Source organism: Wasmannia auropunctata, unplaced genomic scaffold (assembly GCF_000956235.1).
Source record: "Wasmannia auropunctata unplaced genomic scaffold, wasmannia.A_1.0 LD336038.1, whole genome shotgun sequence".
NCBI classification, from domain to species: Eukaryota; Metazoa; Arthropoda; class Insecta; order Hymenoptera; family Formicidae; genus Wasmannia; species Wasmannia auropunctata.
Window position 1 is genome coordinate 1,180,000 of NW_012026852.1, and position 22,224 is coordinate 1,202,223.

Genomic DNA, 22,224 nt, shown 5'->3' on the forward strand with positions numbered 1-22,224 from the left:
GTAATAAGATCTCTCGATTAAGTTAGCGTGCTGTGAAATTGCCATATCCTTAAAGTTAATGACTATTCATTTGCATTGTGATATTTCTGATCAAACTAGGGAATTGTGAAGTGGATAACGTGTAACACAGACGTGGATTTCGTTTTTAACGTTTTTGCGTTAGAGTGGTCTCCGTACACAAAGTGTACGAATCTATTCTGTATTCCGTAATCCGTACGTGATCTTAATTTCTACTTGCTAATTTAATTGTTCTCTCAATCGTGGTTGTCCCGCTAAATCGAATATACATTCATTCTACCAGTCTTTTGCTCTTTCATACGTTACCTAAAAAATACTTTTGACGTGTAGATTAAGTTAGCATCATTGTTTTAGTTTCGATTAACGTCATGTAAAGATAAAACGTTGACGGATTCACTCCTCGTCCTTCTCGAGTCGTGCGATTGAACTAACTGTGAAAAGTACAACTGTATCCAACCAAAGAGGATAGAGTTATAATCGCAATAGATTATGTCTTTTATTACACGTGATAATACATATTCACATACAGTATACACTATGGAACAACGAGGCGGAAAAAAGATTGCAGAACAAATTACGAATAATTTTAAAAGTACAGTCTCGGACAAATAGACAAATGTAATGGCGCACAGATCAATGGCAGAGGAATTTATGACAAGAAGCAAATACTGTATATATTTTGTATTGTTGATTTAGAATAGACTTTAACTATTATTTTAATTAATTATTATACGATGTAATGTTACACTGTAAATTTATAATTGTTTAATATTTAATTTGTAGTATTTATCTATTTTGTTAAAAAGCATTATTCTTGGTACAAATACATTTAGACGAGGTTTGTTTATAATTTCTTTATTCTGTTTTTTTTTATAATTTGTTTATAAGTTACCGTGGCATAATAATTTCTCGCAATAACGAAAAGGATTTTACACTTTTTAATAAGTGAATTAACAAGGATTGAACAGATTGGAAATAATACATGACAGTGATGAGGATATTAATGTTATTGTAATTATTAGACACAAGAAATCTTTCTACTGAATAATCTAATTTTTACAAGTGGAGATAACGCGTAGAAATTATGACGGGATAGAGTGTTGAAAAAGTCTATGTTGTGTAAGATAACACATACGTATGTCTATTGAGTTTCACGTGTCAATAATAGTATCACATTGCCTGTAAGATGATCTCATCGTAATGCAATCTGTTTTATTGAATTTAGTTCACTTAATTCGTATCTTTTAGCAGTATTAGCACATCCCTAAAACTTCTATATATATATATATTATATATATAACGATAAATGTATGACCTGTACCCTTTGGAATCGTGAATAATAAAAATTATGAAAATGGCTATTTCGTCACAATCACAAATACTGACTACTTTATGAAAATATTTAATGTTATTGCCTGTTTTGCTCTACAAATGTAACTACATTATTCTATTAATCGACATATATTTTATCATATATAAAAATTGAAATATCTTATGCTCATGTTACATATTTTATTTCATTTTTTTATTAATAATTTCAATCATTTTTCATGCTGCTATTATAAAAAAGTCTTTTGAATGTGGAATATAATATACATTAAAAGGATTTGTAGAATTTTTTGTCTAGCGATGTTTTACTTGGCCAACGAGTTTTAATCTGAAATATTTAATATTTTATATAAATTTATAATATTCGTAATGTAATTCGTTAATGTTTCACAGATCGTATATTCACGGTATACGTTCAGGATCTCTCAAATGTATGTATTTAAGTATTAATTTTATAACAAGTGTGTACCTCATGTTTTAATTTCTGTGTATTTTTTCTTCTACTTCGAGTATATTCATTATCTGAATGCTCTAAAGATTCGATGGAAGATGTACTGTGCCTCCTAGTCTGATGTCCCATGTATTCTAGTCTTGGTGAATGATCGCAATCATGAACAACTTTGGGTGTATCATTAGCAGCTTTATTTGGAGACAGGTACCAGTAATATATGGCCTAAAAATATTGTTTGAAACATGATAATTGAAACCCTTATGTATTAAAAAAATATAATAGTACATATGATAAAAATTCAGACAAGAATTCAGATAAAATTCCACTCACCCATAATATACAAATCATCCAAAATACAGTTAAAACAATTGTTTGCATATTTTATTTGTTGGTTAATAGATGTGAATTTTTATTTATATATTTTTCATGAAATTGTATTCATTTGAAACACTAAAAATTTTGTTTGACATGTTAAAATTATCAATTCCGTATTCATTTGTTAATCATTTAAATACAATTTCATGACATATAAAACGTTTGCTGTGTCGCGAGTTATTTAAATTTCAACAAAGTAATTACAAATAAGAAAATATATTTATGTATCGTATAAAGTTAGTATATACATATTTTTTTTAAACTACACATAAATTTCTCATGTATCATCATTGTTTTCCACATCCATTTCTTCTTCATCATTCTCTTTTGTGTCATCTGGTACCGTCAGTTTCTTAAAACCATGTTTTTTCGTGTACACTCCCAGAAGTAGCAGCTTAAAAACCGCTAGTGGTTTACCCAATAATTTCTGCAAAACATATCAGAATGAATATCTCATTGTCTCATGTTTAAGAAAAACAAAAAAATAATATATATATATATGTATAAAATATGTACCAAGATTTGTGCCTGCTCCGGTGTGAGTGCGTCGCCCTTCTGACAAACCTTGAACGGTTTGATCAAAGTGATGACTCCCTTTTTCAGCGACGTAGGCATACCCAACTGCCTCAACTGCGGCTCCATGCTATGTTGGAACTGTGGCAGAGGTCCCTCGGGTAATTCCACCGTCTCGGGTGTTGCGAATCCAGAACGGGCGTACTCCATTTCTTCATATTCTTGTGCCCATTCTATTACCTAAGCAAATACATTATCAATTATGCAATTTTTTTGTTCATAAAGTTTCAAGATATATTCTTACAAATATTAAACTCTGTCTAACTCCATTGTGCTTTGAACACGAAGACTTAATGTTTATGTATTATGTACCTGTTTCTTCGGTCTATTGGTGAATAACAGACCACACTGGCCACTCATCGAGTGATTCTTTATTGCGTCAGCTAATTTATGTATGCCTTCTGCAATCTCGGTTTCCTTCGATTTCCCCAGGCCCAGTGCGATTATTCGGAGCTTTCCGAAGAAGAGTTTACTGTCTTTCCATTCCTCGCGTAAATCAAGCAGTTTAGTGTTGCGTGTGTTTTGAACAGAGATTAGGAACACGCGATTGTATTCTTCTACACATCTCTTAACATCTTCCATAATCCGCTGCTTCAAGACTAAGCCTTTTTTATTGGTTTTAGTCAGAGAAACTGTAATAAAAATATTTTTTAAATTATGAATAGTATTTATCTTACACAAATTTCTTTTCACATTATAAAGGAGTAAAAAAAATAACACTTCAAAATTATTAATTCGTTATAATAAAACTATGCAATAAGGTGTTAAATCGTGAAATTGAATTAATTAAAACTGTTTTTGGAGGTTAGTTGCGAGAAGCTAACCGCTTCTAAAAATATTTCTTACGAAAATACGTAGAAATATATGAGACAATTTAGGAGAATTACTTTTCTTATCCCTCTTCGATTTCGGCATCTTTGAAGAGCTGGATTCTTTCACGGATTAAAGAAAATACGACAAAATTATTATTGATCAAAACGCTTAAAATTCACGCTTGACATTCATGATCTGCCATGTGCTCGGTGTGCTGTGCTCACATGTGATGCCTTTGGATCACTATTACAGAGAGGGCGTTACACGTAACGAATTGAAATAAATCGCAGTTTCTTCTGCGCTTTAATTCTTCGTCTCTAAAGAACATCTTTTGGAAATTCTTGTAAAATTTTATTATTTTAGATTACCAATAAAAATTTAAATAATTTATATTTCTATAAAAATAATTATTTTTTATCTTAGAATATTTGTATTTTCATTAATCTTTTTTATTCTTCAAAAGACATTTTTATTACGTACACAATTTTTACGATCTTTATGTAACACCTTTGAACTAATTTCTAAACCAGAATTCTTGAAAATAAGATAGTTTGAAAAAAAAACATACAGTTCGATAAAATCTTAATTTGCTTTGTTTATCTTATACAATATTCAAATCCCGCCGAGCTGAAATTAATGTAAGACGTAACGAGTGTCATTAATGTACCATTTCATCTAATGTAAGTGTCTTTTTTTTCAGGAACACGTTCTCGAGGACGTCCGAGGCGTGCGATTCAAATCGGCGCGCCGCGCCGCGGCGGAAGCGGGCGCGCGAGCGCCCGGCAAGATGGCGGCTTCCGTTAGTCGCGCCAGTGCATTCAGCGAGAACGTAGTGAACGGTAGCTGTTGAAACACGTCGAGAGCCCGATTTCCCAGGCCGCTTACAGCACTCCGAAGGTGAGTCCGCTCCGTCTGGCCGCCGTACGCCCGCCACGTCGCGTCGCGTCGCGATCGCGGCCGTTCGCGGCCGCGGTCGACGGCGGATCGCGGGCGACGTGCGCCGCAACGCGGCCCGTGTGGACCCCGTAGCCATGCCGCCCGACGTCGTCGGGGCGGCCCGCTCGCCGTTCGGGGCTCTCGCCGGGCGGCGATCGCGCCGTCGCGCGTTTCTCGTTCCCGCGTGCGGGAAATCGGCGAATTCGGGTCGGGTCTCTCGCGAGATTTGCGCCGGGCGAGACGGTCATTTTCGGCGAGATATAGGTATACGAGCGACGGAGATTCGCTCTTTCCCCTCTCTCTCTGTCTCTCTCTCTCTCTCTTTCGGCTACGTCGCCGCGATCGACGGCCTGAAGGCGGCCGCACCGATGACGCACGAGACGCCGTGCGAGGAAGAGAGAAAGAGAGAGAGCGAGCGAGAGGAGTGCCAGTCGTCTCGTTCCTCGCCGCCGCCATGTTGCTCTCGCGGCCGGCGACGAAATTCCTCGCACGTTGCCGGGCCATCTCGAGGAAGCGATACGTCACGGGGCTGTATCTGCGTGGCTCCGGCTGGTTATCGGTCGGCCGATAAGCAGGGACGATTGGAAGGCGACGATTGACGACGAAGTGGGCGAGCGGGGGGATGACGGGAGGAAGGGAGACGGCGGAGCTCCGCTGCTCGCCCGACCATCGATCGCCTTTTTTCCTGTTCTCTCTATCCATCTCCCTCGCCGTCTGTCTCTCTTTCTCTTTTTTTCTCCCCCCTTCCCCCCCGAGATTCTTTTAACCCTTATTTACCGAACGATCCGCGCCCCATAAGTTATTATTTGCGATGCCGTAATCCGTCTTTCGGTGCCGTTTAAAAATGCCTCGGTTTTTCCCTCACGCGCAGGTGGGCGGGCGCGCTAATTGCGCGCCGCCGAGAGGACAGGCGGTTCCCGTATCTTTAATGACGTGAGTGACGAGACGCGCGAGTAATAACGCGAATAATCGCAGCACCGAGGGCACCGGGCCCGCGAATCTGAATCGTCGCGCACGATCCGCGAAGATCGCGAGGTGATTCCCATTTCGGTAGCGTTCCCTCGAAAGGTTGTCCATCCCTTTTTTGCTCTACACGCGCGCGCAAACGGGACAGATAAATTGCGCGGAATCGTGGCGATCCGCGGGACGCAGGTGATCGACATGTGTCGCCCGGGCGCATCTGTTCGCACGTAACTCTCGGCTGACCCGCTCGCCGACACGGCCGGTCGCGAGGCGCGTCGTTATTCCACCGACGTGGCTTCTACACCTCGTCTCCGTTAATTTTTAAAACACCTGAATCTATTTTGAAAGTCGCAGCAGCCCAAAGGAGAGAGAGAGAGAGAGAGATAAGATAAAGATGTCTCAATTTCTATCGCTGGATATAATTCCGATTGCACGAAGGTATAAGATTATCTCGTTTCTCGATGAGGATTATACCGTCGCTACCCATCAATTTAATCCACTCCGTAATGGTGGAGTATGAACGAGAGATGAAATCTTCTTTCTCTCCATAAAATTATATCCCGTAATAATCCCGCGATAAGTTCCTCAGCTCGAAAAAAAAATAGCTCGATATTTTACGAGATACGAACGATATATTACGTAATTACGCGGTCTCCGCGTTGACAGTTTGGCAATCGATACTCCGCCGCTGTCTATCGCTTCACCAATTTGCGATCCAGCCGCGCCGCGAATGGCGCAGTTGTTTCTCCCTGGTATTAATATAACGAATTTAGAGACGTTAATAACGAGAGCGCGGGGCGTAAAGTGGCCCTTCGAAGTTACGTGTATTAGAGTCTTCGATACGCGCCTGGACGCATCAATATTGTCCACTTTGGTAAATCTCTCTTCCTCTTCTCTCTCTCTCTATTTCTCTCTCTCTCTTTCTGCTCTCCACGAGGCCTCGCTAATTCGCGATTTAGGTGTGTGATGAACGATATTATCAGATTACCTGTCGGCAACGTTCGTTCCCGCCCACCTTTGCCTCTAGGTCATCGAACAGCCGGCCGAGGTCTGCTCTTTTCGCCAAGGCCGACACCCTCCGCCTCTCGCCCTCCCGCTTGCCCCGCTTTCTCATCGTCCACGTCGTCTCCGTGGATCTGCGTATTTGCGTAACGAGCGAGAGAAGGCCTCCTCTACGTTCTCTGGAAGGCCGTCGCGTTCCTCATTCTCGGCGACAACTCCTCGCGATTACTCGCGGCCATCGCCATTCATCCGTCGTCGTCGGCCTTAGTTACGATCGATCGTAACCTACCTACCTGAGGCTAAGTGCACGAGAAAGAGAGAGAGACGACGGATGCTTGTGTATATCGAATAAGTGCTCGATAATTTAAGGGAATATTTTCTCGTGGAAACTCGATCGCGACGTCTGGCCGTTAGTAATTCTTTAGTTAGAAGCGATTAAAAATTACACGGAGAGAATTTTACTTAAAAATTTACCCTGAAAGTCATGTTAATCGTAGAACAACAGAATATTTCGACGAATTTTATGTGATTTTTACTATTTTTTTTTATATACAACAAATTTATTGTAGTGCACGGTAAAATTTATCGAAATACTATGTTGTCCCACGATTAACATGATTCAGGGCAAATTTTAATAAAAGGAAATTCTCTCCGTGTAGGAGACTTTCTAATCTCAAATCTAGAAATTCTAAGAGAATTAAGAAATCACAGAAAGACGTGGCTCTTTTCAAGTAAGGGGATTCAACGTCAAAATTATCGAAAAATACACCTTTAAAATTTCAAATCTTTACGATATTTACAAGGCGACGCGTTGTGGTCGATACCATTTTCTTTTAAACGGTGATCGCGAGAGATATCTATGTATAACCATGGTAAGAGTAAGAAAAAAATCGATGCGGTCGATTGGGTCAGAGAAATGCGCTACTTTGTGAATCTAAGAACCGTCGACCATTATTCGTTTCGCGGAAAGCGAGCGGCGAGTTAATTGGGATTGGTATATCGATCGCGGTGCGATCTCGTCGGAGCAAGCAACGTGACCAGCTCTAGGTGATACAGGTGAGACTCGTTTATCAGCGCATTCCCAGGAACGTGATATGGCCTCTGTGACGGAGGAAAATATCCGATATCTTCCGAGAATCCGTAGATAAATTCTCAAAAATCTGTGAGCTGCGAAATTCGCGCTTTCAAAGTCCGGTGCCATTCCGTAAGTCTCTCTCTCTCTCTCTCTCTCTTTCTCTCTCTCTCTCTCTCTCTCTCTCTCTCTCTCTCTCTCGGCGAGAATCCGAGACAATTTTCGGAGATTGTTTCGGGCAGTTTCGCAAAATAATAATGGCTGTGGAGATAGAATCGCCCCATATAATTACTTTAATACTAATTCATTAATGTGTAGTTTAATTAATTTACTCGTCACACCGTTGCAATTGTATATTAATTATCGACGTGGAAATCAATGTCCAGATTCTGTGTACACTGCCCGCATTGTGCAACTGTATTGTATACACGCTTGTTTATTATGCTCCCGATACTGCGACACGCGCGCGTGGCGCACACAAAGCGCTTTCACGTGTCCTGGGAGCGCTTACCAGCAGTTACCCCCGGCTGCATATTGCGCCGTAATCGCGGAGTATTAAATTCAATCGGAGCGATTCTCGACGTTGTGGCGTATCGCGTGAGGGACTTTCGTTCGCCGAGGTTTTAATTGACAAACGGATTTCGATCCGGTAATGCGCCGCGCGAGCGAAGTCAGCGATATACTTTTCGGATTTAATCCGAATTATCGCGGGATCCCGGGCATCGTGCGAGAGCGTGCGCGAGCTGTATCGCGTAATGATCGTGTATAATTCGATCTTGTCCGGGCTACTTGAGTTTTATTATACGACAGCCAATCAGTCCGCGTGAACCAGTTTTTGATCCCGGATAAACGCGGGGCGCGTTGCCGAAAATCTCTCTCTGATCTATAATATATATATATATATATATATGTACCTGTCGACGTTTGGTTTGTTTGCTCGCTCGTCGATATTGCAAATAACGTTTCAGCCGATTATAAACGTGTCAGTAGCTTACGCTGTTTGTAATTACATTTGCAATTCCGAGTGATTTAATTTCGCAGACTCCGAGTTAATAAGGCCTCCTCTCTTTCGGCTTTAATTTTTATTTATATATCAGGACGTAGCTTTAAACGACGTCTTTAATTGGGAAAACTTATTTCATTGGAAGTACTTACGTATGTACATTATACAGACGATTCGCAGTTGTTCGAGTCTTGTGCATCGTTAACTGCTAATGACGAAAAATCAAAAACTGACGCCAAGAATCGAGCTACGAGGATGTTTCGTGTAATGTTTCTAATTTAAATTTATCGAAAGCAGCAGCAAAATCTCTGTGAAGCGAGCTCATCGATGTTCATGGCCGGCGAATACGATTGCAAGCACGCAATTTCCCTTAAGGTATTACTTTGCGTTTTGCCAATTTTACTAATTAATTAAAATCTACCATAAAGGTTGCAGGCTTCCTTAACTCGAGAAATCGTCTGTAAAATTGCTATTAAAACATTTCAAACAACCGCGCGTTATACGTTTGACGTTACGATAATCACGGTTTCATTTCCAAAGCGAATTCCATTTTCGCGAGAGGTTTTTTCCTCTCTTTGTTCTAACAATAAGAACGATTACGGATATGAGGTATTTGCACGAACGGTGCCCCGCGGGCGATTTCTGCTATCGCGGAAATCATTCGAATGTACGATCGCGAGCGAGAAGAAGCGGCAGCCAGCAGCCGGGAGGCTTCTCTTTTAATTTCGTTCGCGGAAAACCCTCGATGGCTGGCTGGCTGGTGCGCGTTAATGGATCTGAAAATCGCGTTTCTGCGCGGTCGGCCGTAATGATTATTCCATCTGCGGGGTGGAATTCGACTTGACGCGAGCTCATTTCCTGGCTCGGAAAGCCGACGTCCGCGTTTGATCGGAATCGCGCGTCCATGGGCCGGCGGGGCCCCATTCAAGGAAAGTCGCATTTATCCGGGCGTACCGTCGTCTCGCCCACGCCACACGTATATATATATATATTCGTTCAGCCTAAAAACGTTAGCATCTGCCTCACGTCCCGACATCCGCCTTTGTAAAACGATCGTTAAATCGAAAAATGGAGCTTTCCAGAGCGCGGCTGTAACTCTTCACAATTTCGAAGATTCGAAGCTTCGAAACTTCGAAAGGCACCCTTAAACTTCGAAGATTCGCAGTTTACTTGGAAGTTTCGAATTCTTTCGAGGCTTCGAATCTTCGAAATTGTCGAAAGTAACTAGCTGGTACTCAGCATTCGCGGTTCAACTCAGGGATTCTCGATAATGTCTCGAATGGTACCTTCAGCTGAACGATGATATTAATCGTATGAAAAAATAAAAAAGAAACATTCGATTTGCATTCAACACTATTAAATCTATAGTGACAAATTTAACCTTTACTTAAGTCGCCACTGCTTAATAAATAGTTATTTTCAAATAAAACAATGGAACCTAAATTCGAGTTAAATTTGGACTGTTTTAAGTTATTTAACTCCATTGTTTTAGTTAAAAATAACTGATTATTAAGTAGGATCAGTGGCGACTTAACTAAGGTTAAACTTGGCACTATGGATTTTACAGTGAAGATCGCGTTATCGCTCGTGGCACGTGCACGAACATGTGTCGTACATGTATGTCGATATAGGAGATCGATGAATTGCGTTCTATATATGCTCCGATAGGGCGTACGTCGTAGATGTGTGTAGTTGTCGCAGCGCATTGCAGAAAGAATTCGGGAGTGACGATCGCGATGCAATTAGCGTTCCTAGCAGCTATCGTTTCATTTGCATGAACGCACGTCGCGTCGCACTCCGCGGGAGTGGCGTTAATTATCGCGCGTCAATTAGTCCCGCGTTTCGTGCGAGCTCTCTCTGTCATTAACGTGCGCGCGCGTCTCTTCCCGCCGTCGAGACACGAGATCCCCGGGCTGGGCGCTGTTTCGGGCTCGACGTAGGTACCTACCGCGGCTCTTTCGAGTTCGCGCCGCTTTAGGCCACTGGAAACACGTTCGAATTAACGCGTAGATTGTGCGCAACTAGAGAGACAGAGAGAACACTCGACCCCGAGCACCTTGGGAAAATTTAAACTACTAATTGTCTCATGAAAATCTACGTGGCGCCGCGTTGATACAGCTATCGCGTCAGGAATTTTACAACTTGTTAGATCATGTAAAAATGACTATATCGAAAAACTTACCGTGAAATGTTTGGATTAATTATTTAATATATATAATAATTAAAATATAGTATATTTATTGTTTTATAAAATATTAATATAATATATATATATATATATGATTTTTTAAATAAAATATTACAATAGTAATATACGATAAAATAAAGGGCATTATTAGATTATTGATCAATATTTCAACGTCAAAAATTATTTAAATACCTTTTGGAAAAGTTAATTAAAATCTCTCTTTTTTTTTTTAGAAACGTTATGCGCACAAATGAACAAGTTCGATTCGCGACAGAATTTCGGCGAAATGCACGTTTCACGATGGAGAAATTAAAAATCGGATTGCTGCGAGCCGTTTGATGTACGTTAAAGCACTCTGCGAGAGGTTTTCGATATGTATATAAAGCATCGCGAGACGTTTGATACATAAAAGACTTTAAAATCGCAATATCAAATACGTCGTAATGTAAAGAGGATTTTCGCGAAACGTACGCCGTGCATACATCTCGTGGATATATTGCGCCATAAGGTTGTAGTATTACCACATTCAGAATAAAAAAAAACGATATCGCGGTGTGCTGCGTGACGTAAGTAATTAATATTCCGCGATCTATTTTACCGGGAAAAAGGTTCGCGTCGGGTTAGGCCGTTTGTGAAATCGGAAGGATAACAGGAATTGTGTAACAGCACGTACAGGATAACGATTAAGGGGAGGCCATCAATCGGCACGTAACCGGCATTGCGTAATACGTCGAAAGAGCATTCTGTTAAATTGACATTTTCGTTGCGGGCCATTGAGCTATCGATTTTTCGCCGGTACTATCGGAGTTAGTGCGGAGTGGATAGATCTCCCCCCCCCTCCTCCCCCTCGAATAAAGGCCAGTCGTAAACTGCCTCTTTGGCCAGCGCTTTATGCTCGCTCGAAAAGGGATTTCGCTGCTGCAGTAATATGCGAGAGCATAGTGAAGCGTGTATACAAACGTATTGCTAACCGAGAATTGTGAAACGAAATTGAATGTTGTACAGAATTCGCAAATACGAAAATTCGAAATTTAATTCATTTCAACTTTTTTTTTGAATATTTTCTGCGTGCATAACATTGTAGCTGTCGTTGCTATTGAAATGTGAAATCCGCGAAATATGGATTCGGTTTAAAATTTATGAGATTTATGTGTAGTTTAGAGTTTAGGGAAATTGGAGAAATTAGAGAAATCTTTTGAAGAATCTGTAGATTTTGAGTTCGAAATTTAAGTGTAAAAACTGAAATTCAGGGATCTTGTAAAAATTAGATTTTTGATTTTCAAAGTTAATTTTTACAAACGTAACTCTCCATCAACAGTTTATACAGTCAAATCGGATAGATCTGCGACTTTCGTTCAATTTTCTTTCGGCCGCGGGTGGTCTACTTGTTCCTAACTAACGAAAAAAGTGCGCAAACAGACGGTTTCGCGAGCCACCCCCTAGCTGGATGATTGCGCAATCCCCTCCGGTATCGCGCGTCTCTCCGGGGGGTCGGCACTGCAAAAGTGGCTGCGAGAGAAGGGTGCTCTCAGCTCCCTTTTAAGAAACGCTTTTAGCGCAGCTATACCCGACGAGCGACCAGCATTCGTCCTAAGTGAGTTTACCGAGGTAATTAGCTGGCGCTTCGTTGACGCTTCCCTATCGGCATTTATGCTGCGTTTCCGGAGGGATGAGAAAGGAGAAGAAAATGATCTTCCTCCTCTGAAATACACTTGATGTTCACCGAGTAAATAGTACGATATTGCTTTACGCTAACTGGAAAAGAGGAACAAATATTTTTTAGAATAAAATTTTATTTATTTTGCAAAATTATTATTTATTAATAATATAATTATACCATCTCTTGCGCAATTGTATGATGGAAAATTTAGGCTCTCTTAAATCGATGATATTGTTCTGGAATTTAACAAAAAAGATCTCGCGGTAATCAAGCCTTAAAGTTATACTCGTAATCACTTAAGCATTAACGAATTCTGAATTAATGGCTCTTTCTGTTCAATTGATGATTTCAATTCTCTCCGAGTTCTCTCTGGAGGATCGACAATCGTCAAGGTTGTTGTGTCAAGGTTGCATCATAGGTCACACGACTTATCGCGATCCATTATCTTCCGTTAATTAGCACTCCCGAGAGAGCGGATTAGGATCATGTACTTAGGATATGACAAACTGGATCGCGGTGTAAATTAGAGGACACAGTATAATTTCACTGCGTCGTTGCATAACGATTTATGTTTCGCTTCGGTAATTCGAAGATCGATATATGTTCAACAATTAATACGGATATAAATATTACTACGCGTCAATTTATCTCGATTGACATTGATTCTCAGAAACGCGAGATTTAGTTTAAATAATGTTTGACCCTCTTTTAGTTATATAAAGTATATTTTTGATATTTTTTTATATTTATTAAGAGAGATGTAACGAATTTAGAAGTCTTAATTTTACCACATTGTTAGACTGAAATTAGATCCCATTTTTCTCTACTGACATAAAAATCCGCCTATAAATTTAACATCTATTTTTACGTTCCGTACATCTATTTTTATTAAAATATTTTAATTAGTGTTTTGATTATAATTTCACTATATATAGTATATATGATGTCAGGACGACTTTTTTAAATATATTCTCCCGACATTTTCTATTCATACTTTGAAATAAAATTTCGCGTCATGTGTCTGCGCAATCCCACATGGGGGAATGGGCGTTATTCGCGCGCGGAATGACGTGTCCGTGACGGCTGAGCGGCCGCGTGCGTGACTCACGTTGAGAAAATACACGGAAACCGCGTACGGAAATAAAATCGCCGAAGAGCGAATTGTCGCGAGAGAGTGCCGCGCGCGCGCCGGTATACTCGCCATAATCCATAATTAGCTCCGGGACGAGCAGCGCGATTGTGACAGAGCGGTCGAGTGCGAGTATCTTCTCTCCCGTCGTCAGAAATAATCAACGTCACAATCCTGCAATTTTCCTTGTTAGATGAATCCGAGAATCTCGCGCGCGCCGCGTCGTCAAGTGCGCAGACAATTCTCGTCGTTCGCAAATTAATCGAATTCGCGACGGCACTTTCCGAAAAAGTGACTAAATCTTTCTCTTTTTTTCCCCGTCTGTTTTTTCCGAGAGTGACACCACGTGCGTGTGCGCGCGCGCGCGCGGAGATGCGCTTAAAGACGACATGTAAGAGAGTGCACGAGGCTTGACATCAGCCGCTATTCCAAGCCGGGTGACGCACTACTATATCTTTCGCCGGGCCCGACGTGCGTCGCCGTTCACGTACGCGCCCGGCCCGACCCGTCCCGTCCGCTCGTCGCGTCGACCGGCGCGTATACGCGCCGGTGTGCGTGCACGTGCGTAACGTAAAGGCTCCTCGCGTGCAGCCTCTTTTTCCGGTCGGTTCCCCTCGGCGCGAGGGACGCGCCGCTAAAGTTCTCCCCGAGCGATCCACTCGCATTTGCCTACGCCCATCGTCTCTCTCACGTAAGCACGCGATATTCCGCGCGGGATTATCGGCGCTTCGATCCCCGCGATCCCAATTTTCCGCGAACGTCAGGAGATATCCTTGAGAGACATCCGCGAGCGTGACTATGAGAAATTTTTATCAAATTGATTATCGTGGAGCGTCGTTGTTTCTATATAAAAATCTATCACGACAAATTTTTTTATCTGTAGATCCTATCAGGTTGACTTTAATCAAATATAGAAGATATTAAAATGCGGAGCACGTTTCTTATCGTGCGTCTGAGATAGACGCTCTTATTTCTTACGTATCACGTAAAATGAGTGTCACGTATAATGGGAAATCCTGTCAAAGATATCGTAAATGCGTTTCTCAGACTTTTACGTCTATATTTTCTATTTAATGAACGAACAATGCGAGCTTTTTTTTGTTGAGGCTCGAAAAAAAATAGTCGGACAAACGCCGTAATTTTTTCCATTCTCGGACATTTTTGCTTGAATTCTCGCGCGTAGGGGTCTGCTTGAATGGAACTCGGAAGTGTGTAAAGGCGAAACGAATCGAGTGAATGGCAATGGTAGTGGCCTTTACGCGAGAGCTGCGTTAGGTAACTGCGAACTTGTATAAGTTAGATAAGAGAAAACGTTTCTTATCGCGCGGCTATCTGGAAAAGCGCAGCATCTTCGTTACTACGAACAATCGCAAATGTGTAGTAGGATCTACAATATTTTTAGAAGGAAATTGGATCAAAGGTATAACAATTGACTTCAAAGCATAAGTTATCGTTTTTAATTATTTATAATAATGAATTATTAATTTCGCACAGGTGAAATTCCAAAGCAATGAAGGTCAGAAATTTAAGATGCACCAATAAATAATTATACGTTTTCGTAATGACGGTAGATATTATAAAAACGCAATGAAAAAGATAAGCTTTTATTAATGAATTTTGTTTGGTAGAGATATTGCCTGTAAAACATTTGTTCTTTCGACGCGCCATGTCCAAAGTCTCTTGTCATATTACGCATTCGATCAGAACGAAACGGATTGAAATTTTAAAGTTATCTGATTGGCCGAACTCTCCGTTTCACAATCCAATCTTCAATCTCCAATGCGTAATAGTGTGACACGAACTCAATCGCGGGGGACGTTATCTTTCTGAGGGGGTCGATGAAATCTTGGCACTCGCGTATCCGTAACCATCTCGATGGCGTTTCACGCACGCGGAGACGCGTGATAACGCGCGAGATAACCGTCGGCGGAGAGTCCGGCGGCAGAGATATCGCAGCTCGGATATTCAGCATATTGTGCGATGGAAGGCCCATTGTATTCGCGGCGAGATCCGCACCGCGCGGCGTATAGCTCTCCTCTCTCGCCTCTCGAGAAACTCTGCCTCGGTGTGTTCGCGCGCGTGTTTGTACACCGTCGAGAACGTCACAACGAAACGTTTAGGATTCAAGTGACTTCGCGGGGATATTGCCGCCGCGCGCGCGTTTGTCGAGTCTGCACAGTCCCTCGAATGGAAATAATAGAATTAACCTTTTTTCTCCCCTCCCTCCCCCGGCGTTTCGTAGCGGTGGTATTAATTTCAAGGGAATTTCAACGATCTCGGAAAAGATTACTGTGAATTTAACATTATACGTGAGAAATGCAACGATTTTACTGAAGAAACTGCTCGACGTGACTCGTTTAATAATAGACGTTGGACGTGTCCTTGTCACGTATTTAATTTGACGGAATTAATTCGCGAGGGTAGAGCACACTTGAAAGAGAGAGAGAGAGAGAGAGAGAGAGAGATGTGAAATATCTCAAGTTCACGAGCGCGTTGAAAAGCGCAGTGCTTTAATTATCTATCGTCGCTCCAAAGTTTTCGGATCGTCGGTGAGTTAATTGTAGAATTACGAAACTTCGAAGAGAGAGAAAAAAATTTAAGACTATCCTTTCTTTGTAATTTTATTGCAATATTTACGACATCGCGTGACGTTGATTCTCGTTAAATAAAAATGCCGTTGACAAGGCCGAGGTGAAATTCTCCTCACCTCTCACCGGGCGCTTCTCCGAGCTGTTGTACTCTCGTCGGCGGCGTCGTCGCCGCCTTGATGCGGGAAAACAGCGATGGAGAAGGAAGGAAGAAAAAAAGAGGAGATAAAAAGTGCACGAGTACTAATTGCAGTTTTTATCGACCCGCGCGGAAGGGAGGAAGGCTCCTTTTTTTCTGCCCCTCGACCTCCGTTTGCACGATGAAAGGCCCTTAGGCTGAAGAGTGACTGCGTACACACGTACACAATGAATGCCGTGTATACGTTTGTACAGTGCCACCTGTGGCTTGTCGTCCACCGCGAACGACTAGATTTCGACTAGAATTCGCGCCGTCAATCAATTCGCCGGACCAGTTTCGTTGCCGGAGCTATCGGAGAAAGTTTTCGAATAGCTCCTCTCTCGGTGAGTGCATAGAAGCAATGTTCTCTCGTTTGTGTTCGCTCTTTCGTACGAAGGAATTCCTAAATCACATACAATTAGAAAACGGTGGAAGAGCTGATGTTACGTACATACATATACGTGCGTCTGCATCTCGCGTGACGAGTCTCGTTTTCGCGCGAACGTTGCGTCTGCGGATCAGACGTTGGCACGAATCGGAGAGCTTTTATCTGTGTTTCCCATTCGGGTGGGCAAATCGGATTATCATCTGATTAATGCGACGACACGTCGACGCGACATTTCTCACTTGTGTCTATAGAGCTTTGTGCACGCCAGATTACATCAAAGTAATTATAGAGCAATATGTTGTACCTTAAATAAGAACTTTATATAAAAATGTTCTTCGCTTACTTTTACTTTTATTAAGAAAGTTACTTTTATTAAGTAAGAAGTTTTACGCAGCAAAAAAATAAAAACATTGCCACTCGTGAGGAACAGCTCGAAGACAGTATCTCGAGTCAAGATTCCGTTGACATGAGCTCAATCTGAGATTAGCCGAAGGATAAAATTTTATCGTCTCTGTTTGCGTTTTCAAAGCGTAACGCATCGAGCGATCTCTTATCGTTCTCCGCCGATTGATCACGCGATCGAGATTTATCTGTTGCGTGACTCTTGCTGGGCGAAGAAAAAAAAATTACTTAACTCTCCGACGAGGAAATGTCAAGCGCGTGTGAGACTCGTTCACTATCGTACACCCGGTAGAAACCTAGAAAAGAATGAGCTGGCTCGAGGAGGTCAACGAGCTTACGATTAGCCCGCGTTTTTCCATTCTCCACGGTGATCGCCGATAACCGACTGGCGTGTTCGCCGCGCGCGCGGTGCAATTTAATGCATGTGTAATTATCGATTTATGTTGCTGCTGTTGCTGCGCACCGTCGAGCTGTGTGCTCGCGATTGGCCTGGAACCGATCTCCGAAGACGACGACGGCGTCGTGTTTTCCCGCGTCGAGAGGACGCCGCGGGGGGGACGAGAAATTCCTCTCCCGACATTCTTTTCGCCGGCGGAAAGTCCGCATTTCTGGCCGCTTTTTTGGATATTTTCGACGGGCGATATTATCGAGCGACGACGTTGCTTTTAAGTCTCCGACGTTTTCGCCGCCACCGGCAACGGCCGGACGGTTGTTTTTATCTCTCACAACTTTTTATTTGCCGTCGCACGTATTCCCCCCTCGAGATTGAAATTCGACGAGAAATCGCTTTTGAAGATTAAAACGACTCACGTCGGTTTTGAAGCACCAAGTCGTCGCCGATGCTTTCACCGCGCGCGCGGCTTACGTTTTATAAGTTTCATTAATTTTTCTGTCTAATCTTAATTTTAAATCCTGTTATTTATTTCAAATTTTCTTTTTCCCGGCTTTAATATCTCTCTAAATATTCTCTCTGAATTCTGTCATTAGTGCTGCCGCTTATCTCCGCTCGTTCGCGTATTTTCTTTTTTTCCGCACTATTTTCTTTTTAGTTCTGAAAATGACGAGACGTAAGAGAAATCATTCTTTCACGTCAATGTAATTTGTACGCGATGTTGAGTGGCGAAGTCAGTCGCCTCGTTCGCGTACAGGCTAGAAAAAGTCTTTATCGCCTTAGCATTGTGTCGGTCGTGATAAACGGTCTATGTTTTTCCCCCCCAAGTGTAAGTGCCTAGGTACACATTGGCCCCAATACCGAACGGATGTAAAGACATTTCGCAATGTCTTTTTTTTTGTTTTTACAATTCTTTGACGAGACAATTCTTTAAGTACTCGCCGGAAAAAAATTTAACGCAGACTCCAATCGTTTTTTAGTTCGTTGTATTAAAGAGAGGATGTGGATTTTATTTAAAAAAAAATTCAGTCAATATATTTAATGAGTTTAAATACAATTTTTTTATTATCAATTGTCTTCAATGACTTACTCTCTAAATTTTCTGGAGTGAATCTCACTCTAGAAAATTTAGAGAGTAAAAAGATGAATTGTTGCGCGAATAAGTTTTTAATCTTTTACGCGTTCGTGTAGTATTACGCACTATTGTGGTATTATTATGACGGGAGAGTATATCCTGGACATGACATTTCGAAAAAAGGCACGAACACGTAGGTCGAAGTCGGAGAAAAATAGAACGTAAGAGGTAACGGCTGTTTATTCCGAGCAACGTGACACAAATTGAACGGCGCTACGCTAAAAGCAACCCATTGTACACGGCCACCGAATGAAAGAATAAAATCTCATGATTTAATCTCAATCGGCGAATGACGTGTATTAGCGCGCGAGAGTATTTATATTGAATATCGTACACTACTGTTATACATGTCGCGCTCGTAAAGAAGTGCCAAAGATAGAGAGCACTGTTACGTTATTCATGTGCCCCACTAATCGACTCGATCTCGTTTTCGGGAATTACGTCGAATTCATTCAGCGAGAACGATTTTGCTAAAAGATCCTAAAATTCAGCTGAGCATAGATCTGAAAATAATTATGTTGGAAATTCAAACTAAAATATTCAAATTCTTTCCAGCACTGCTGATCAATATTGAATTTCCAACACAGAGTTATTTTGACGGTCCAGGAAAATTATTTTCAGATTTATGTATGCAGCTAAATTTTACAATCTTTCGGCAAAATCGTTCTTTCCGTGTTCGGAAAGGAACGATAACTTCGAGTCGCGCGGGCGTTATCTCGCGCCGCGCGCGCGTCACCTCGAAAACTCTCTCCGCGGGATAATTTCGCGAACGAATGGGGATTCTCCGACCGAGTGGGCAAGGTCAGTGTCGTACATTAAAGCCCCCGTCGTCCTCTCGATTTCTCGTTCGCGCGCCCGCCGGATGATTCGCACCGCGGCTCCGCGAGAAAAGCTGCATTCACGCTGCTCCGCGGCGCGAATCAGCCCGTCCGTCGCCGTGCCGCCGCGCGCCGGTCCACGGCCGTTTGCCAATTAAAAACGAACCCGCGGTTTAACCACGGTCAACGGGTCGACGATTAAAAAAAAAAGGAAGAGGAAAGTAGTAACAGTATCACCGCCTGTTTACTACTACTACGCGCGTGTATCGATTCTTGTCGTTTCCGAGGGGCGCGCGTTCAATCGAGACACGTGCGGCGTCTCGGCTCGAGGAGAAGCCGCACGCGGCGGTGATTCACGCGGGAATTAGCAGTAGTTTGCATTTGCGAACCCGCAGAACGAACGCCTGCGAAAATTCGTGATGCTGCGTAATGCGATAAGAGGCGCTTTATCCGCGGCACATAGATCATGCATTGTAAAATCGCATCTACGCCTCCGCGAACGCGAATCCGAAATAGGAATATCAAGAACCCTGCAGGGCAGCGGATTACATAAAACATTTTCCCTAAGGTGGAAACGTGAAAAGTGAACATTTTTTATCACTGAAGTGAATGGAGAAATTGTTCACTTTTCACGTTTCCGTTCTAGGGAAAAAGTTAGGTAATCGATACCTCGAACTGAAAATATAACGAAAGATAGATGATAGACGAAGGATAGATGATGGGTTCGAAGAGCCACGCCACCTTTCGCAATCGAGAATCGCTGGATTCGAAGCTACGTGGCATCTCAAGACTCGCAGGAGATGTCAAAAGGGTTCGCCGATTCAAAGGGTCTGCTTAAAACCTGAACGTGCGCGCCTTCGACGCAGGACGGAGCGAAACTCTTCGAAAAATATACATTTCCGCGATGGCCCGGCGGAAATGAGTTCATACGCGGCCCGATGCGTCACACGCAAACCACGAGCCAATATTGATCTATTTGTTACTAACCTAGTGTGTACGCCGGTCTCCGAGCGGAGCGTTAAAGGCTCGCCCACACCGATCTCGTCTCGTCGAGAGTTAAATGCCAGGCGCGACACGGGCGCGCGCATTTGTTAAATTATTCGCGTGGATGTAAATAAAGACGCGCGTGCCGATGTTCTCGGTGGACCGATGCTTTCAGAAAGAATCCTCTTTACATGAATCTTAACGCGTTTTTTTTTTTTAATCGGGAATATCGGTAAAATTGCGGACGGTGGATATTTCGCATCTAACGCGCATAAAAATATTCTCCAATATTAAATTTACATTTTAACTGCTGACACTCTCGGGGGGGAGGAATATTATGAGCGCTGCAATAGAAAGATTATGCGTGATGGATGGAGATGGAAATCTCGCGCGAATGCCGCGTCAGCTTTGATTTATGCTTTATATAAACGCATTGTTATTTCTCTCTTTACAGGTAAGTCCGCCGACCATCCCCATCGCCGACGATCGTCCAAGGAGACGACACACTCTCTGTGTATCGTCGCAGAAATTGGTTCGTAAAACCGTCCTTTATCGATTTTCGTTAGCCAACCATGCCGCATACCATCGCAAGTTTCTCTCGCATGTTTCTCGCACACAGACAGGCCGCCGCACGCCCGCGCGCGGCGCTTTTCACACAGCGTAGTAGAGCTTCGTCAGGTAGGCAAAGCCGTTTTTTCCCACGTGGGTATATTCATCCGCGGAGATTTACCCGTCCGATATTGATACGTCTGCGCTGCCTGCTGCCCCGCGGAAGCGGGCGATATAAACACCCGAGTTTCCCGACTCGCGCTTCGGCGCGAGCTGTTTCTGGCGCACTTGGGAGTATACCTACTGCGAAATTACATCGCATTCGAGCACAAGGAATATCGAAACTTACACATAATCTCCGGGATTTCGCGGGATTGGAGTTTCGAATAAACGTTCAGTTTCCGGGAGGTCTGCGAATCCAGGGATCAGTGGAGGAAGATGAGTGAGTTTGGTTGAATGCCGCACACACACACACACACGAGTTTGCCGAGGAAGTCGCCGCGCCTAAAGACTTACGAGGTCGCAAGTTCAAAAGTCTGTCGATCATAAAGTCGGCAAACTTTCCGACCGTCCGTGTAAATTTGTGGAAATTGGGCCTCTTTAACCGCATCGGTTTCAACTCACCCGGTACGTCGTACGACGTTATGGACACATCGAGCGACAGGCGTTTTCATTTCGTGCCACGCGCGTGCATTTTCACGTCGGTCGTATCGACAGATATTGGCTCGAGATACGTTCAGCAGGATGACAATCGCTCGGATAGAAATCGTCATTAATTGTCGCCGCGCGAAATTGCGCGCGTGGACAGGAATTCGCAACCGCGTTGCGTTTTTTCCCCCCTCTCCTTTTTTTTTGCGAAAATTGATACGTCCGTTGTCTGCCGATAGATTTCTATTTCGCCTGTCAACCAGGCGTGCTTTCGTTTGACCTTTACCGATAAATTTTCATTTGCTCGCACATTACAAAGCCGCGCGTGCGGGAAAGTTCAATGCGTCTGCTTCTTCACGTCGTGCGTGTATTTTGTAAAAAAGGATCCGTCGTTTCGGAGAATTTTTCCAAACTGTAACTGCGTACTTTTAGTAAGCTTCTCGATAAAGAATCAGGGGTGATGGATGGGGGAGGGAGTGAAGTTCAAGTCAATCTCATGGTTATAAGACCCAAACTGATATCGTGTACAAATCGTTAAATAAACCAGTAATTATTTCTACCGTGTACATTGTAACTCCAGATAAGATAACAACATTACAGACGCAATCTAAAGTTTCATTATACAAATATT

General features: G+C 42.6%; 3 protein-coding genes across 5 annotated transcripts in view; 1 reads left to right on the forward strand and 2 right to left on the reverse strand.

Annotated features, from left to right (window-relative positions):
* Positions 1–1,404: 1,404 nt before the first annotated feature.
* Positions 1,405–2,244, reverse strand: LOC105452048. Its single transcript, XM_011692851.1, has 3 exons — positions 2,129–2,244; positions 1,817–2,020; positions 1,405–1,675 (listed from the first exon to the last, which is right to left on the reverse strand). Exons 1-3 carry the CDS (start codon positions 2,174–2,176, stop codon positions 1,616–1,618), a joined length of 312 nt encoding a protein of 103 aa, XP_011691153.1. The 5' UTR covers positions 2,177–2,244; the 3' UTR covers positions 1,405–1,615.
* Positions 2,245–2,373: 129 nt separating this feature from the next.
* Positions 2,374–3,797, reverse strand: LOC105452049 (mRNA turnover protein 4 homolog). The gene is made up of 4 exons (XM_011692852.1): positions 3,634–3,797; positions 3,059–3,378; positions 2,690–2,926; positions 2,374–2,600 (listed from the first exon to the last, which is right to left on the reverse strand). The coding sequence occupies exons 1-4, from the start codon at positions 3,659–3,661 to the stop codon at positions 2,451–2,453; spliced, it is 735 nt and encodes a 244-aa protein (XP_011691154.1). The 5' UTR covers positions 3,662–3,797; the 3' UTR covers positions 2,374–2,450.
* A 542-nt stretch (positions 3,798–4,339) lies between these two features.
* Positions 4,340–22,224, forward strand: part of LOC105452050 (14-3-3 protein zeta) — a 50,353-nt gene continuing 32,468 nt past the window's right edge. Inside the window, exon 1 of one of the 3 annotated variants that reach the window (XM_011692857.1) lies at positions 4,340–4,456. The gene's annotated coding sequence lies outside the window, so the exon portion shown is untranslated. Of the gene's footprint in view, positions 4,457–20,850; positions 20,929–22,224 lie in introns of those variants that run through there. The other 2 variants (XM_011692854.1, XM_011692856.1) reach the window with 2 other exon arrangements.